Source organism: Talpa occidentalis, unplaced genomic scaffold, assembly GCF_014898055.3.
Source record: "Talpa occidentalis isolate TD23 unplaced genomic scaffold, MPIMG_talOcc4v2.1 talOcc4.5, whole genome shotgun sequence".
NCBI lineage: Eukaryota > Metazoa > Chordata > Mammalia > Eulipotyphla > Talpidae > Talpa > Talpa occidentalis.
Window position 1 is genome coordinate 124,289,066 of NW_023604861.1, and position 17,770 is coordinate 124,306,835.

The following is a 17,770-nucleotide window of genomic DNA, read 5'->3' on the forward strand; positions in this document are numbered from 1 at the left end:
GGAAAACCAAAGGATTTCAGGATCTTGGAGAGAGTGAGTTGCCGGCCTGGGACCCACCACTGGCATCCCCTGCACCTTGATACAGCACATCCTGCAACACCCTGATGCAACCTGTGTGCTATTTGCAGCTTGCCAGGTCTTCTGCATTCACACGGCACTGAGCTCACCTTATCTCGTGGGAGAGCCTCACGGTCAGACCAAAGCTTAGATGAGGCTAAGATGGGGGCAGGGTGTAGGGGGAAATCAGGTCTCAGAATCAAGAGCTTCCCCTCCTCACCCATTACAGAGGAAAGCTGCAAATTCTAGAATCTGAAAAGTCTGCCTAAAAAGCATGTCTGAGGAAGGGAGGGAAAAAGCAACATGGAGAGAGCGTCTTGACAAGCACAGTGCTCACAACTGGGACTCATGAGACTCAGATGACGCAAAGTCATTTGCTCAAAGCATGAACCTGATGCACCAGAGTGAAGTGCACCTAGAGCCTGGTAAAATGCACATAAAATGTACCAAGAGAGCTTACCCAGTCAGCTTTGAGTCCTCATCTCATGTCCTAGGCCTGGCCCCAGCCTTCAACCATACACCTATTTCGACCAAGCCCCCCACCAGGTGCCCAGCATGCCTGTGTGGCTTGCCATACTCACGTGGATTTGGCTCCTGACACAGCCTGGTTTAGGAAGGCTGTGGGGGAGTTTTCCTTCCCAGTGCCAATGGAGAAGCCCCTCAGTTTATGGTTGAACTCTCGGAAGATGTCTGGAAACCCAAGGAAGACATGCTTAGTAACTACCCCAAAGCTATCTCCAGGTTCAAGTTCCTTTGAGGAAGATAAACAGCTGGGACTACATCAAATTAAAGAGCTTCTGCACAGCAAAAGAGACAATAACAAAAACAAAGAGAAACCCCACCAACTGGGAGAACATTTTTGCACCCAACACTAATGATAAAGGACTGATCACAAAAATCTGCAAAGAGCTCATGAGACTCAGCAACAACAAAGAAAATAATCCAGTCAAAAAATGGGCAGAAGAGCTAAAAAGAAACTTCTCTGAAGAGGAAATGCAAATGGCCAACAGACATATGAAAAAATGTTCAACATCACTTGTCATCAGGGAAATGCAAATCAAAACTACCATGAGATACCATCTCACACCAGTGAGAATGGCACATATTAAAAAAACTAGCAACAACAAATGTTGGCGAGGGTGTGGAGAAAAAGGAACTCTTCTGCACTGTTGGTGGGAGTGCAAACTGGTCCAACCACTGTGGAGAGCTGTGTGGAGATTTCTGGACCTACTAAACATAGAGCTTCCATATGATCCAGCAATTCCACTCCTAGGTATTTACCCAAAGGACACAGAAACATCAATTCCAAAGAGCACCTGCACCCCTATGTTTATAGCAGCACTGTTTACAATAGCTAAGCTTTGGAAACAACCCAAATGCCCAAAAATAGATGACTGGATCAAGAAGATGTGGTCCATATACACCATGGAATATTACTCAGCATTCAAAAAAGATAAACACATGCAATTTGCAGCAACATGGATGGCGCTGGAAGGGATCATGCTCAGTGAAATAAGCCAAAAAGAAAAAGAAAAATACCGGATGGTCTCACTCATAGCAGGAATCTAGAAAACTTAAATAAGGGACCAGGAAAATGAATATAAGAAAGTGAAAATCAAAATCAACAAAAAACTATGAACCAGAGACACTTTTTGGGGGTGGGGGGCGGGAAGGGAAGGATTGGGGTCAGAATGGGGCTTTTGCAATTGTATGGGGGAATATAAAAATAAAATTTATTATTTAAAAAAAAAAAAGTTCCTTTGAGGGGTGCCCGCAGGTACTGGGGACAAAGTATAGCCTCTACCCTGTAGCCCTCCCCGTCGCTGTGTTCACTGCTTGGAAAGAAAAGTGAGAGCTGATGCTTAGCCACACGGGCAGCGCTACTGGGGCTCCATGACTTCTTGCTGGAGAAACAAATGCTTCCCACTTGCATTTTTCTTTATTTCTAAATATTTAATAGCTTTATGGATATATTCATATACCATAAAATTTACTAAAGTCATTCAAGCATAGTTTAATAGCTTCATCACGACAATCGACTTTACAACATTTTCATCTCCCCCCACCCCACCCCCAAACGCCTAATATTCATTTTAGTCACTCTCCATTCCTTCCAAATCTGTGGCAACTACTGACCTTTATAAATTTGCTTTTTCTAGAGATAGAGATGGAATCCCATATGTCTTTTCTGGCTGGCTTCCTTTATTTAATATGTTTTCAATGTTCACACATGTGGTGGTATGTTTTAGTAGTCCATTCCTTTTTATTACCAAGTGATATTCCATTGTATGTACATACTGTATGAGCAAATAGGCATTTTCGTTGTTCTTTTTGCTATATGAAAAAAGCTTTTAGGAACTCTGCATAAGCACGTGACCAAGGCACAGTTAGGTGTAGATTTCTCTCAGATGTCTATATGTAGGAGTGGAATAGCTGGATCATACGGTAGTGGTGTGTTAAGGAACTTACAATCTGTTTTCCAAAGCAGCTGCACCATTTCACATTTCCATCAGCAGCACATGAGGGTTTCAATCTCTATAGCCTCACCAACCTTTGTTATTATCTGTCTTTTTATTTATAACCTTACTCGTGGATGTAAAATAGAGTATCTCATTGTGGTTTGATTTTCATTGACAATTACAAATGTTGAGCATCTTTTCATGTGCTTCTTTGACCATTTGTGTAGCTTCTTTAGAGAAATGTTTATTTGATCCTTTCTTTCGTGTTTAATTGTGGTAAAATGCACATAAAATGTACCATCTTAACCATTTTAAGTGTACAGTCTACTGGTGTTAAGTACATAATGTGGCCGTCACCCATTTTTAGCTGGGATATTAAATATTAAGTTTTTATTAATGAGTTATATGAATTCTGTTTTCCAAATATAAGTTTCTTGTCAGATATGATTTGCAAATATTTTCTCCCAATCTGAGTTGTCTTTTCACTTTCTTCATTCTTTGAAATGTTTTTTGAAATATATGTGCAGAGTAGTATATAAATTACAACTTTCTAACTCAGTGTTTTCACAAAGGTAGCACAGCTTGGTAACTAGAAGAGCTCAGTCCAGGAAATAAAGTATCTCTGGAACCTTCAGAAAAACTTTAGAGCTTTCTCCTAGTCATTAAATCCCACAAGATGCCTTACCCCTACTTTTAATTCCATGCTTTAGTCTTGCCTGTTTTTTAAATTTTTGTGTAGATTTATTGATTTATATGACTTTTTATTTGGTTTCCTTTGCTCAATATTGTGTTGTAGAATTCATTTGTGCCGTCGAATGTAACAATAGTTTAATTGTACATTTTCCATCATTTGAACATTTAACAATATTTTGTTTCAATGTTAACAGAAATTTGAGTAGTTTCCAATTTCTGTATATTACAAATAACATTGCTATGAACATATTCATACAAAGAAGTAATTATGTTGGAAGTAAAATGAATAGTTCATAGGGTATTTGAAGAGCACGTGTGTTTCATTTTGTCCAGTGTATTCTTTCTTCTGTTGTGGGTACATTTGGCATTGAATCTAAGGAGGCTTTGTTGAGCCTGAGGTCATAAAGATTTGCTCCTCTATTTTCTTCTAAATAGGTTTAGTTCTCACATTTAGGTTTATGTTCCATTTTGAATACTTCTTTATATTTGAGAAGGGGTTTAATTTTATTCTTTTGTATGTGGTGATCCAGTTGTCCCAGATCATTTATTGAAAAGACAGTTCCCAATGGTCTTAGCACTTTTGTGGAAAATGAGTTAACCATAAAGATGGTTTATTTCTGGACTCCTCATTTTTGTTCCACTTGTCTATATGCCCATCCTTATACTGATGCCACACTGTCTTAATTATTCTAGCTTTATAGTAAGTTTTAAAATCAGGGAAAAGAATTTTATGAATTTGTTTGTCTTTTTCAAGATTATTTTGGCTATGCAGGATCTCATAAATCTCCATGTGAATTTAGGATCAACCTGTCCATTTCTGTAAAGTGCTCAGCTGGAATTTGGTTGTGATTACATTCAATTAGTAGATTAATTTGGGGACTATTGTCATTTTAACAATAGTAAATCTAATTCTTAAAGCCCCTTTCAGAAGGCTTTATTTATTTTTCCTAAATTTTGCACATGGCTATAATTATTGGTAATGTGGCTGTCTTTAGAAAGACATCCTCAAAGAGACTTTGGTCAGGGCAGGGAGCTTGCATCATTCCTCTATTTCCCAAACACTCAGAACGGAAATATTTATGGGATAAAAGTGAACAGGGAGTTGGATTGAGATCCTCACCTGACTCTACTTTCTCTTAAGTTTACTAATATTTTTCCATGTATTTATTTCTCACTGATCTGCTTTTCCAGATCCCACAATCAAACTGTCTTCATATCTCTAGTACGGAATAATCTGACCTGGCACTGTTCCAGCGCTGGACTAATTGTGTCAGAGAGTCCAGCTAAGGGGTGACACTGTAAATCACTCTGGTGAAATATCTTAAGCCAGATGATTTCTAATCACCTTATGAATGATAACAGAATAGGAATCAGAGAGCTCAGCAAGCTGTTGTAGATACCAGGCTAGCTTATAGCCCAGTCAGTCACATTCACAAAAGTATCCTAAGCCAGCACCCAGCAATAGCGGAGTTTATTTATTGTATCAGCTTAGAAGATAGGGAGTAGCTGTGCCACAGAACTGTACCTAAATTCAACAGGATTGGCAAACAGCAAAAACAAGGTTACAAATATGAAATCCAATTAGCTCTGCAAACATGGAAATTAAGTTGCCCCTATCATCAAAGTCTTGGTAACTTAAAGTTCTAATAAGTCTTTACCTCTAAAGGTAGATTATAAAGGGTGATCTATATAGAAAGTAAAAGAAAATGGAACAAATGAAATCCCTCTCAGGCAAAATTATTAGCCAGAAGATTTTAAGAGCAAAAAATTCAGTTTAAACATTTATTGCATACTTACATATTTATGTGTGTCATTTTAAGAACATGCACTGGGATGTGAATGCATGAAGCAGAATAAAAGATGAATAAGACAAGGTCCTTCAGAGAGTATAGTCAGGCTTTAAAAAATTGGAATTTTGTGGTGAACTAAATGTAGGATACACAGATACTGATTTATAATGATGCACTGCTGAAACTTCAACAAAAAAAGGATTTAAAAAGTCATTCCAAGTAGGTCGTTGGTGAAATAACTTAAATAAAACACTGAGCCCAAATATGGCTGTTTTTGCATGGCCTGGTCTCATAGTGCTGCAATCGCCCCTTCAGGGGCAGCCTGGTCTTTGCACAGCAGTGCCTCATCAGCCCATGGCTAGATGGGTGCCTCCCTCAGAGGCGCTCTGCTCAGAATGACAGGCCAAGAAGAGATGAGTTTCCTTTCCTTCATTCTTTTTTTTTTTTTTTTAGAGGCATGCTTTTATTTATTTATTTGTTTGTTTGTTTTGTTTATACATGCACTGGGTACAGTCAGAAGCACGGGAGGGTGGGAGAATTCACCAGAGCCAGAGCGGGGAGCAGAGCAGGCAGAAGGACCGAAGTACACTGCTGAGGGGAGCAGCGGGCGGCAGGAGAGGTCTGCGCGCCAAGCGGGACCCTCCTCCGGTGGCCGGGGAGCAGCCGGGGATCGAACCGGCGCTGCAGAGGCCGCGGGCAGCTTCACAACCCAGTGCTCAACTGCTGCGCCACCGGGGAGGCCCTCCTTTCCTTCATTCTTGAATCATTTCTTAATCGATCTGCACCAAAATTTTGCCTGAGCTCTTTGCCCTCTCCTACTTTCTTCGTTCCTTGAACAAATACATTCTCTTTTACAAAATCTGCAGCCCCTTCCTCATTCTCAGGAAGCCCAACAGGGCAAGTGCCTCCGGGAAGCAGTCACACATTCTGCACCCACTCACACCCTCTGCACCCACTCACACCCTCTCCCGCCTCCCCGCCACGCCCACGGCCGCCACCAGGGGGAGCTGCAGAAACGCTCAGGTGGCCTCGAGGCGCCCAGCCTCGCAGGCGCGCTTACTCACTGGGCAGGGTGACCACCGCCTGCAGGCTCCTGTCCCCGCCGATACTGTATTGGGAGAACAAAAAAGAAAATGAAAGTTTCCACGTGCCAGCCATACCAAAGCCCCTCACACCACCACGCCAGCTTCCTCCTCCTGAGAGACATCCTGGGCTTCGGTTTGTTCTTCCCTCCCTATTTTAACAGAAAAACTGAAAAACACAGAATACAGCACAGAATACCACAAACCAGAACATCCAAACAAAACGCTGATTTTTAAAGCCATGACAGATTTTTCTGTTTTTTGTTTTCAACTTGGCGCTTTTACGTCTAAGCCGGGAACGCTTACCCTTATCTTCCGAAAGGACACAGCAGCTCCACCCCACAGGCCACCACAGGCCTGTGTACTTTATTATTTTTATTAAAAGCACAATTATAAAAAAAGTTTTCCCTCATACTTTTTTTCCTCTTTGTCTTGGGAGAGTCTGTTTTCAAAGGCTGTCTTTTAGAGAGCAGCCCCTCTTTCAAGTCAATCCATCCCCGAGAGCTGGATGGATTTCCAGGCATAAAAATGCACAGCATTCCAGACTTGACTGGATTCCCTGCTTCCCCACAGTCCCTCAATTTCTGCCAAGGACACGTGACATGCAAGAGCGTCAACACTTAGGTTCAAGCTGCTGCAGAGGTGCCAGATTCCAGACTGAGCAATCACAAAAACTGCTGTGTAATGCTTGGCACAAGCCAGAGTTCACAGCACAGAGGTTAAGCAGGAGCGCTGCTCACTGCAGCTATGACAGCCTGGGCTTGACCTCAGCAGAACAGAACCAGCCTGCAAGCAGCAGTACATGATTACGGGCCTGAACAATTTGCTTTACTTCTTGCTCTTTTAACATCTGACTGTGTGACCTTGGACAGGTTACTTGGCCTCTCTGAACCTTGCTTTGGTGTCTATAAAACAAAGATGGTTTAATAATGATACCAGCTACCATTTATATCTACTTAGTGTCAGGTACCATGCTGGGTACTTAGATTCTCTCCAATCCTTGCGACAGTGCTCAGGGAGTATTACTGTCCCAGCTTTAAAGACAAGGACACATGCTCAGAGAAGCTAAGTAACTTGCCTGTGGTTACACAGCACTGGGCAGCTGGAGCTCACACACAACTGGTTCCAGAGGCCAGTGCCTCCCTCCTGAGAGTGCTTCCCAGAGGAAAAAATGGAAAGTAGAAAAACTTTTCCAACCCAAATATTTATGGTAGTTTTTCTTCCACACTTCTGGTAAGGTCTCGGGCCCCTGTTGGGAATATAGTGGTTTGGGGAAGCTGATAAGCACCTCTTCTTGAGGAATTGTTTTCTATGATGTTCAGGGATCAGCCCTGTCCTGCAATAAAGAGATCTTTAGAACCTGGCCATACCCTCACTCACCTCCAGGACACACCTCGAAACTCAGTCGTCAGACCAAGGATATCCTGAGCAGAGGCCCCATTCGCTGCCTGAAAGGGAACAGCAAGGGAGTGAGTGTCCCTGCCAGCCTGCCCACCTCCATCCCGCAGGTCTGTGTCTTGTCCTGACTAGGCCTCCTGGGTACCCTCTAGAATCCAGGGTCTAGGCAGTACCACATCTTGCTGTAAGGGAGAGCACTGTCCACAGCTTGGCCTGGCCCCGAGAAACCCTGCCGGGGCAGAGGTCAAGTGTCACTCAGCTAGCAAAAGCACTCTGAGACTTAGCTGACAGGGTCCATATTTTCAAAGGGACACATTTTGGGGCCCTGTTTTCCCTCATTTTTAAAAAAAGTTGGGAACCATCACAAAAGGCAACATGTTGTCATTCTTTTCAATTCTGCCCCACTATGGTGGACTGGTCACCTCCATCACAGACGTACCCTCCACTGCCCAGTGCTGGGAGAGGAGTAAAGAGGTTTGAATGGGGGTGAGAAGACCAGGAAGGGCAGGAATGCTCATTCCAGGGTAGGCGGGGGGTGGGGGTGGAGAGGGGCTGGGGTCAAGTCGGAAGGTGTCAGCAGTGAAGAGCTGGGAGTGAAATCTCTCTCCAGCTTCTCTTCTGCCCCTTTTCTCGCTCTCTCTCTCTCTTTTTTAAAGATTTATTTATTTTTATACAAGAACCAGGGTACAGGCTAGATGCATGGGAGGGTGAGAGGATTCACTGGAGAGAGAGCTGGGAATAGAACAGGCAGACTGATGAAACAAGACTGAGGGGAGCAGTGGGCGAGACAGGAGAGGTCTGCTTCGCCATGTGGGATTCTCGCTGGCCGGCAGGGATCAAACCCGCGCTGCAGAGGCCACGGGCAGCTTCACGGCGCAGCACTCAACCGCCTGCACCACCAGAGAGGCCCCTCTTCTGCCCCTTTCTAAAAACAGTGGGGGTAACTCACCGTCAGAGAGTCGCCCAGGGCTCCGATGACTTTGATGTCAGCAGGCCTCAGACTGTGAACTGAGAACACAAGCAGCAGTGAATGGAAGACCAGGGTTCCTAGCTCCTTGAAAACAAGTGACACTCTCTCAGGGAAAGCCTGTTTCGAACAGCAATTCCGCTTGAACAAATATGTTGAAAACTTGATGTCCACTTGAGGTCCACTGCCTGACCCTTTGGGGCCTATGGTTTCAGGAGCTGAAGGTAGACCTGGCTTTAAGAGGGGAATCTGTTTAGTGAAACCTGATACCATAAGGTGTTTCCCTCAGAGTATGAAATAGCCCCTGGCAATGTGATGTGGGTGTAAGGAGGGAATTACAATGGAAATTTAATTTTAAATCTATTCCAGGACCTGTGATATTTGGGGCAAAATATCCCCTTGTAAAAAAAAATCAGCTCTGTTCCAGAGTGAAAAGGGAAATGCTTTTATACCAGCACATTTTTAAAATGAAAGTGAAGTTCATTTACCTTTACCATAAAATTAATCATCTTAACGTTGACAATTCAGTGGCATTTAATACAATCAGAATACTGTGCAATTACTACCTCTATTTCATTCCAAATACCTTTTCATCACCTCTGCACTCATTAACCAGTCACCCCCCATCCTTACCTCTCTCCCTGGCAGCCATTAATCTGCTTTTTGTCAATGGATTTACCTCGTCTCAATTTCACACACATGGAATCACACGACTTGTGACCATTTGTGCCCGACTTCTTTCACTTTACATCGTATTTTCAAGGATCACCACATAATAGCCAGCGCCAATACTTTGTTTCTTATGGCTGAATAATATTCTACTGTATGGCCAAACCACATTTTGTTTATCCATTCATCCACTGATGAACATTTGGGGTTGTGAACATCTTTTGTCACTATGAATTATTCTATGAGTGAACATTCATGTACAATTACTTAATTGAATGCCCAATTCCTACTATTTTAGGTATATTCCTAGGAGTGGAATTGGTGGATCTTATTATAATCCTATGTTAGATTTTTGAGGAACCATCAAACTGTTCTCCACAGTTTGACACTATTTTTTTATGTTGAGTTTAAGGATGTATCAAAGTTGCTATTGACTCATATCACAAATATTCAACACTTAGCTGTGGCTGAATGTTCTGGAGGACCACATAGTGATCAGAAATGGAGACTGCTCTCCAAATGTTCTCAGGCTAAGGAGACAGTGAGAAACATTCCTAGTTATGGTAATTTACAGGCTGAAAACCACTATGAAGGGTATAAAGTGATAAGAAGTTCTGGAGCTGGAGGGATGATTTACCTCTTGGGGTGTGGGCAAGGCTTGAGAGGGGGTTAGAGCAGGCTTCCTAGAGAAGACAGTGTTTGGACTGAAACTCAGGATATGATGCAGTGAGGATGAAGGGGGATGAGGCAAAATGATGGCGAGCAGCATAAAGGATGGGTGCAGTGTGGCCAAGCACGAGATGCCTATAAAACAGCTCATTGCTCCATTTGGCCTATGTGAGGGGACAGTAAGACCAATATAAAATAACACTGGGAAGGAAGGTTAGAGTCACAGGCCTTTTGTGTCTGGTGACAAATCCGGAGACTAATGTGAATATTGCTATTATCACCTGCATTCACACACCTGTGCTATACACATACCCACCCCCTTACCTCAGCCACAAGTGAATCCAAGTGCATTTTGGGCACTCCCCTAAAATTCCTTAGGCCATATATAGCTCTGGGTCTTCAAATTGCAAGCTTACCTCCCACTGTCCACCAGTACCACCACCCCCCCAACGCCCTAGCATATCTCACTTTCATTCTCACCTTGACTCTGCCACAGCGACATCTCCTCTCAGATGTCAAGGTTGCACTTGAGACTGCTACTCAAGTGGTAGACTACTACCGCCATCAAGCAGCTTTCATGCCCAGGAAGAAGCCTCTTGTAGAGTCTGTGCCCAGAGAGCCTAACCCCCAGGGGAAGAAGCCCAGCATTTATTTTAATGGGTCTTTGCTTAAGATGCATAAACTAAAACACATCGGCAAGGAGACTTTCTCAACAGCTTTTCTTTGCAAAGTCATTCTACAACACATGCAGTGAAACAGAGAATGAGCTGCTTTTGGCACAACTGGCCCATGTTACCCATCCACAGTCAAGTCACAGCTGCATCGGGATTCCTACATAGGAAAGCTGCACTCAACCAGGGAAAGCTGTTCAAAGGAATCTGCAGGCCCGGGTCCTCCATGGAGACATCTCATCTACCTGATTTCCTTGCTGTTTGCACAAGGGGAATTGCCACTCCCACTGAGGATTTGCTCTCATCAGAAAAGCAAAAGTCCCTGCCTCTTCCTCGGACAGCATACCAATGAACACATTCATAGTCGTGAAATGTGTATGTGCAAAATATATAGATTATTGGTCCTCAAATCTGAGCATGCACCAGAATCATCTGGAGAGCTCATTAAAACACAGATGGCTGCCCCCAACCCCCGCCCTCACGGTTTCTGATTTAGTAAGGTTTGGGGTGGGCCCAAGGATATGTGCTTAGATGAACAATATGAAATCATAAAGCCAGCTGTGTGCATTAGCACACATCCACCGGGGCTGAGCCTGACAACTTAAAAATGACCTCTTCTCAAAGAAATCAGGCTGTGGGGGTGGGAATGGGGGGCAAGGCAACAAAATGGAAAATAAGTGCTCCTCCCCTCAAACTCGAGGTCTATTTTAGCTCCTGGTGATGACAGTCGCCACCATATTCTCATTGCCAGAATGTGTATTACAGTGAATTCTGGGAACACTAGCTAGTGGGCGGGGGTTAGAGAAATCATAGGGGCTGATAAAATGTGGAAGACATGAATAGGTTTCCTTCAAAGCACATTAAAGTTTGCTAAAAAGGCAGGTGAAATCTGCCATTCCTGTCTCCTAAGTTTGTAGGAGACAGAAAGACACACACACACTCACATGGTATCTACAGCTATGAGTGTGTAGATAAACTTTTTTTGGGGGGGAGGGGGTGGTTTCTCCTATTAGTCATTCTGGAGGATTCCCTCTAAGAGATAATGCGGTGGGAGGAGTGACTGCTCTGGAGTGTTATTAAGACAGAGTCCAGCGCATTTCCTTGACTCCCCATTCTGTGGGGCTTGCTATAGGCTTTGTTAATATCATGATGGATGACGAAAGATAAGCCTGGAGATAGAGCAAAGCATTTTAGCAGTTGCTCTCCTTGGGAAAAGAACTATATAGAGATAAGATTAAATTTATATGGGCTGAAAAACTAAACATCTAGTACAAACTGTCCACCACCTTGAAAGAAATCAAAAAACAGATTTAATTCAAGATTTCTACAGAGGGGGTCTGTCATCAGAAGGCCATCCACACTAGGATGAAACATCATGAATAACAGAAAGCGCTGGGCTAGAGCAGTGACTGGGGAAACCATCCTGCCAACCGAAAAAGAGGAAGAGATTTGGCACTCGGGGGTTCTGTCTCGCGCAACCCAACAACTTAAACCAACTTTGTTTGGCTGTTCTGTGCCGTGTCTGAGAACGTTCTGTGCTGGGCTCTGACAGGGACGTGAACTACTTCTGCTTCTTGCTTAAAGGTAGGTTTATTTGGGAAGAAAAAAATTCACCTCATGAAGGCAGGGACCATGAAGTCCACTCACTTGACTACCACGGGGCTCTTATGTAGAATGTGGCCCGCAGTTCAGGTTCAATAAATGATCTGAGGGCCTCCCCGGTGGCGCAGCGGTTGAGCGCTGGGTTGTGAAGCTGCCCGCGGCCTCTGGGGTGCCGGTTCGATCCCCGGCTGCTCCCCGGCCACCAGAGGAGGATCCCGCATGGCGTGCAGACCTCTCCTGCCGCCCGCTGCTCCCCTCAGCAGTGTACTTCGGTCCTTCTGCCTGCTCTGCTCCCGCTCTGGCTCTGGTGAATTCTCTCACCTTCCCGCGCTTCTGACTGTACCCAGTGCATGTATAAACAAACAAACAAACAAATAAATAAATAATAACATGCCTCTAAAAAAAAAAATAAAAAATAAATGATCTGAGAATGACGTCACTATCATGTTTCAGTCACAGAATAAACAGACACAGGCACGCACCTACAAATCCAGTTATTTCCATTGTCCTAGAAAAAACCTCCCAGGTGTATCTCAGATGGTGGGAAATACCTGTCATACCTGTCATGTGGAGTGACCCTTATTTTGGTGATTTTAGTTTCAAATGAGTTAAAAGTCACTTGACTCAAGTCATATACCTGATGTGGGGACATCCCTGGAGGGATTCCTGTCGTGACACTCGAGTTGTACTCCCTCTTCTTGCTGAAATGAGACACACAGAACAATAAGAAAAAACAGATCTTGCAACGTAGGAAATTCAGTAATAAATGAGACCTCTATTATGGAAAATACCACTTAACATAGAAACTTAATGTCAATTTTTTAAGATTTCTCCCTCTCATTCAACATGCCAGAGGGTCTACGACATCCTTTCCAAATGCTCCCAAGCCTGAGATCTCTTTGCTCGTCCCTGGACCTTGGCCTGCGTGTGGATGTTTGTTATTTCTTGCCTGGACTACTGCAGTACTCACAGCGTCACCACCTCTGTCTCGTGGGCTTCTTCCCCAGCCTTCTGAACCCATTCAACCAGGTCTCCCTCCCTCAGTGTAATTTAACCATGTCACTCCCTGGCCCAAATTCCCAGTGAAAACAGGTGGTTTCATCTGTGTATTGTTGCATCCCCAGAGTCCAGAATAGCACACAGTAGATGCTTAACAAATATTTCTTTGTTGAAAAAATTTCTACTGTGTAAACATCGCATAAAGTCCCACCCCCTTAGCATGGCATAAGAGTTGCTCATATATGCTCAGTCCTTGGCCCAGATCTTAGGCGCTCCACGTCTCTGCCCATGCACTCACCAACATGCTCACTTGCCCCCTTCCCTTCCCTCCACTTCCCTCCACCCGGCTCAGCCTTAGTCATCCTTCAAGGCTGAGGTCATGAGTATCTTTGTGAAGAAGACTTCTTCAATTTCCTCTCAGCTTTTCTCCTGTGTTCCTACAACACCCATGGGAACTTCCATCACAGTGCTTATTGGTGAGTACTTATCACTCACTAGAAAGAGGTCCTTGATACGAGCAATGTATTTTTAATTTTTTTTAACATCTTATGCCTGATATCTGCCCATCCAAACAGTTGGTCATTCAACAAATAGTGATTGAGTACCTGGTCTGAGCCCCTGCCTTCAGTGAGTCTCCATTCTACTTGCACAGAGCAGGTATTCAGTGACTGTACCCTGTAGGAATGTACCATCCCTTCTTATCAGGTGAAATTAATAGCAACACCTGACACAGAGCCTATAAGTAGAAGAGCCTGGATTTGAACCCAGAGCCTTTTCTCTCACCTCCCTGTGTCATGCTGCCTGCCAGGTGTATCCTCACTGGTGATATATTAGTCTGAGAGTGTGGAACAAGTTGACAAATCGAGTGTTCCATGCTGTGTTTCTGGTGATAGGGTCCAGGTCATCAGCTGGCCTCCGCCACCTGACTCACACCTCACCCTTGTATACAGCAGGGGGGTGGGGATGTGCCAGGACCCAATTAGTTTCAACTCTCGACCATAACTGGTCTCTGGTTTTCGAGAATGAGGATGTCAGCCTTGCACTGTTTCTTGGTTCTTCCGAGGAATGCAGGCTGCCCTCTCCAGCCTTCACAGGAAGAATCAGGAAAGACTCGGGAAATAAGGAACAAGCCGGATGTGGGGACATGTGAGCTGGCCCCTGCAGGCATGTACCAACTTCTGAGGCCTCTGTGTCACTACACTGTCTGCGTCCAGACTTCCCTACACCTCTCCACCTTTCTGAACTTTCCCTTCAGATTAAAGGCTCTGCTGAGTTTCAGGGGTCTTGTCAGATTTAGGGAGGGCCTGCAGAATCTTGTCTCACATCAAAACAAATGGAAATCAGGAAGTGCTGAGCACCCCAACGTACTCCGTGAGCCCACAGGTTGCTGGGTGCTGAGGCTTTTGTAGAGACTTATGGGGCATCCTTCACCTTCCTGGCCCACCCATGGGTTCTGGGGCATAAAGAGCCACACAGAAGCTTCCAGAGACTCTGCACTAGGCAGGGGCCCTCGTTAATTTGAATGCTGGTCAGGTCCCAGAAAACCTCTCCATACCTCAAGTGTCTTGTTGAATGGTAGCAACCTGGGTGGGTAGTCACTGTTCCTGTAGGTGAACAGATAGGGGTACTCCTGCAGAGAAGAGCAGTGTGTCGTTAATCATGACTGTACCCCCTATCTTCAGGCTTTATCATTCAGCAGTATCGCTGGATGTGAAAGCTCTCTCTGAGCACCTCTTGCTCTTTACCTGGAGACTCACACAACCAGTCAAAGTAACATATTTCTATGAAAAGAGCTTAATTGGAAGCTTCCTGGTAGTCAGAACAAAGAGGAAAACAGGATGAATTATAGAGTTCTTATAGTCTAGTCACAAAAAAATCTTACCAATTCATTAAGGTAAAAAATTTGACTAGCATTAAATTATAAAAGGAATTTCCTCATTTGTTATTTTCTTATTTGTTTCTTCAATAACATCAATTCTATACCTGCTGCACGTCAGACACATAGTTAAGACGCCACTATTCACATTCCAGGCCAGGTGGGCTGGGGGCTGGGGCTTCTGTTCCGATGCCCTCCACAGATGGCCAGAGACCCTGGTTCTGCAACGGCGGCTCTCCTGACCCCCAGGGGTGAACCTTAGGTGTGTCAAGTACACAGGATCAGAAGAACAGACCCAGGCAGGAGTCTAAGGGGGCTAATATCTCAGGTCTGGAAAGACCCCGCTTCACAGAAAATCTCTCTTGGTGACGCCACCTCTCTGCCCCGTTCAGCAAGAGACTCCCTTCCCCTCCCCAGTTCTTGCTTACCTGAGGGGGACATTTCACAGTGTTCTGCTCTCTTGTACTCAGTGTCTCATCTTTCTCTTCCACGGGCTTCATCTGGGAAGGAAGTTGAGAAGTTTGCACAGGTGGCAGCATTTCAGGGTACCACTAAGACATCACGTTAGTGTGGTGTTCTCCAAGCCTGACCCTGGCCAGGGGGCCTCCGCATCACACTGCCTCCATCCCACAACCTATCGAGTCAGAAATTCTGGACTGGGATCCGAATTCTCTGCATTGTAAGTGGCCTTCCCCTTGGGGGGATTCTGCTGCCTACCCAAGGGGCCTCTGCATCCTAGTCCACCCCCTGATTTAACAGGAGAAAGGGACCGTGGAGATGCTGAGCTGGGATGAGGTCATTGGTTTCTGGATCCCACTGAGAGCCTCTCAGTGGGTCATACTGCTCCTGGGTCATCCAGGTACTTTCTTCAGTTGGCTTCTCTTGCCCCTCCTTGCTGCCCAGCTTCTGGCCAGCTCACTAATTAAATTTCCCTGGGAGAAGAGTCAGAATAGGAAGGAGGGGCAAGCACAGATTTCTCGTGTAAAGCAGAGGCCTCTCCTCATGCGTCCCTTGTGTCCACGTCCAAGAGGGAATGCAACCCTGTCACGGGAGGCAGCTTGCACCATTGTGAGGGGGCCAAGTGACAGGTCCTGGATCTGCCAGAGTCATTAATAGGGGCACAGAGCGACATGGCACAGTCCCCGTATGACTAGAATGTCCAGAATTCAGAAATGAGGGATGGGGGATCATCGCCACTTAGATGATAAAAAGAGGGGTCCGGCAGCCAGGCCCACTGCAGGGGCCCTTTGTTAAGGAAATGGGGTGCCTCTCCAGAGGGTGCTGGTTCTGTTGGCATGGGCTGCCTGAGGCCAGTCACCGGCCCCTCCTCCTTACCCACTGTGTTACTAACTCACACTCAAACACAGCTGCTCACCGAGCTCAGCTCAGCACACCAGTTGAAGAGAAAGAAATTTAGAAAAAAAAAAACAAGTTTCTGTCACTGGAATTCTAAAAATAGGGCAGCTTGGATGGGAAAAAAATAAATGGCAAAATCAGGTCTGTCTGGTGCCCTGGAAAGTCACAATTCCATGACTGAGTAATCCCAAATAGTCTGGAGGGCGCCTGGAGGCCTGGGGAAAGCCTGTCATATTTCTAGTAAAAAGAGTTGTCATGTGTGGGGTACTTACTATAGGCTAGGAGTGAGCTACACAGTTGACATGTAGGGTCAAAGGTTATGAGCTGGGGGCCTCCCCAGTGGCGCAGTGGTTGAGCGCTGGGTTGCGAAGCTGCCCGCGGCCTCTGCGGCGCCTGTTCGATCCCCGGCTTCTCCCCGGCCACCGGAGGAGGGTCCCACAGGGCGCGCAGACCTCTCCTGCCGCCCGCTGCTCCCCTCAGCAGTGTACTTCGGTCCTTCTGCCTGCTCTGTTCCCCGCTCTGGCTCTGGTGAATTCTCTCACCCTCCCGCGCTTCTGACTGTACCCAGTGCATGTATAACAAAAACAAACAAACAAACCAGCAAACAAATAAATAAAAAAAAAGCATGCCTCTAAAAAAAAAAAAAAAAGTTATGAGCTGGGTTTTGCAAAGAGGGAGTTGAGACCTAAGCGCCTGCAGCTTATGAGAAGCAGAATTAGGATTTGATCCAGGTTTTCATCTCTCTAAAGTCCAGGCTTATCCCCAGCACCACCCTGGGCCTTTGAAAGCACACGATGGCCTGTAAGCTGGACCAGAATCGCAACATGAGCCCACCCCCCAGTGCCCACTTCACATGAAGCCTTCCATGTGGACTCTGAGGAAATTCCCTGCCTTCTAGAGGAACAGGACTGAGGCTGCTGCACCCAGAGTCTGGCTCACTGGCGAGACGGCAGCTCTGCCCTAGATGAGAAGGTGGAACTGCCAGGATGTCAGAGCTGGGCCATCCCAGCATATGGGTGGGGTCCCGGGGGAACCTGTATCTCCATTCTGGAATCCTGCTGGTGTCCTGCAGGCCCCTGTTGAAGCAGTGGGCAGAGTAGACGTGGTAGTGAAGCCCTCACCATCCCCTTCTGCAGGCCAATGCCCCCAGGATGGCACAGTCACCTCCCAGCACCCCCAGTCGCTCACCATATTATCCCAGAGATGCAAGGCCAGTGTGGTGGGATCCTGCAGTGGCCGTTTCTCCTGAAAGAGAACCAATAAGAACCGCTGCTGGCCCCCAAGGTGGGGGGACCTGCCACATACTTTGTAGCTCTGTCAGAGATGGGGTGGCTTTGTCTCTTCCAAGTGCTTTCTCTCTGCCCTCCCCCATCCATAATGGTGGGTACCTACAGGGCCACTACCCTGGAGTAGGTCCGGCTCCTCCTTGCGGTTGCGGAGTGCTCCACATGAGTCAACAGGAGTGGTGGCTGGGTTGTGTGG

General features: G+C 45.7%; 1 protein-coding gene across 9 annotated transcripts in view; it reads right to left on the reverse strand.

Annotated features, from left to right (window-relative positions):
- PLB1 (phospholipase B1) overlaps nucleotides 1-17,770 on the reverse strand; it is a 115,727-nt gene that overhangs the window by 64,084 nt on the left and 33,873 nt on the right. For all 9 annotated transcript variants that reach the window (XM_054701244.1, XM_037528296.2, XM_054701245.1 and 6 more), the window contains 8 exons: nucleotides 17,477-17,533; nucleotides 15,361-15,432; nucleotides 14,612-14,686; nucleotides 12,695-12,758; nucleotides 8,429-8,487; nucleotides 7,462-7,529; nucleotides 6,064-6,107; nucleotides 639-747 (listed from right to left, as the gene is read on the reverse strand). In XM_054701244.1, the coding sequence (XP_054557219.1) occupies nucleotides 639-747; nucleotides 6,064-6,107; nucleotides 7,462-7,529; nucleotides 8,429-8,487; nucleotides 12,695-12,758; nucleotides 14,612-14,686; nucleotides 15,361-15,432; nucleotides 17,477-17,533 (548 nt within the window). The remainder of the gene's footprint in view (nucleotides 1-638; nucleotides 748-6,063; nucleotides 6,108-7,461; nucleotides 7,530-8,428; nucleotides 8,488-12,694; nucleotides 12,759-14,611; nucleotides 14,687-15,360; nucleotides 15,433-17,476; nucleotides 17,534-17,770) is intronic.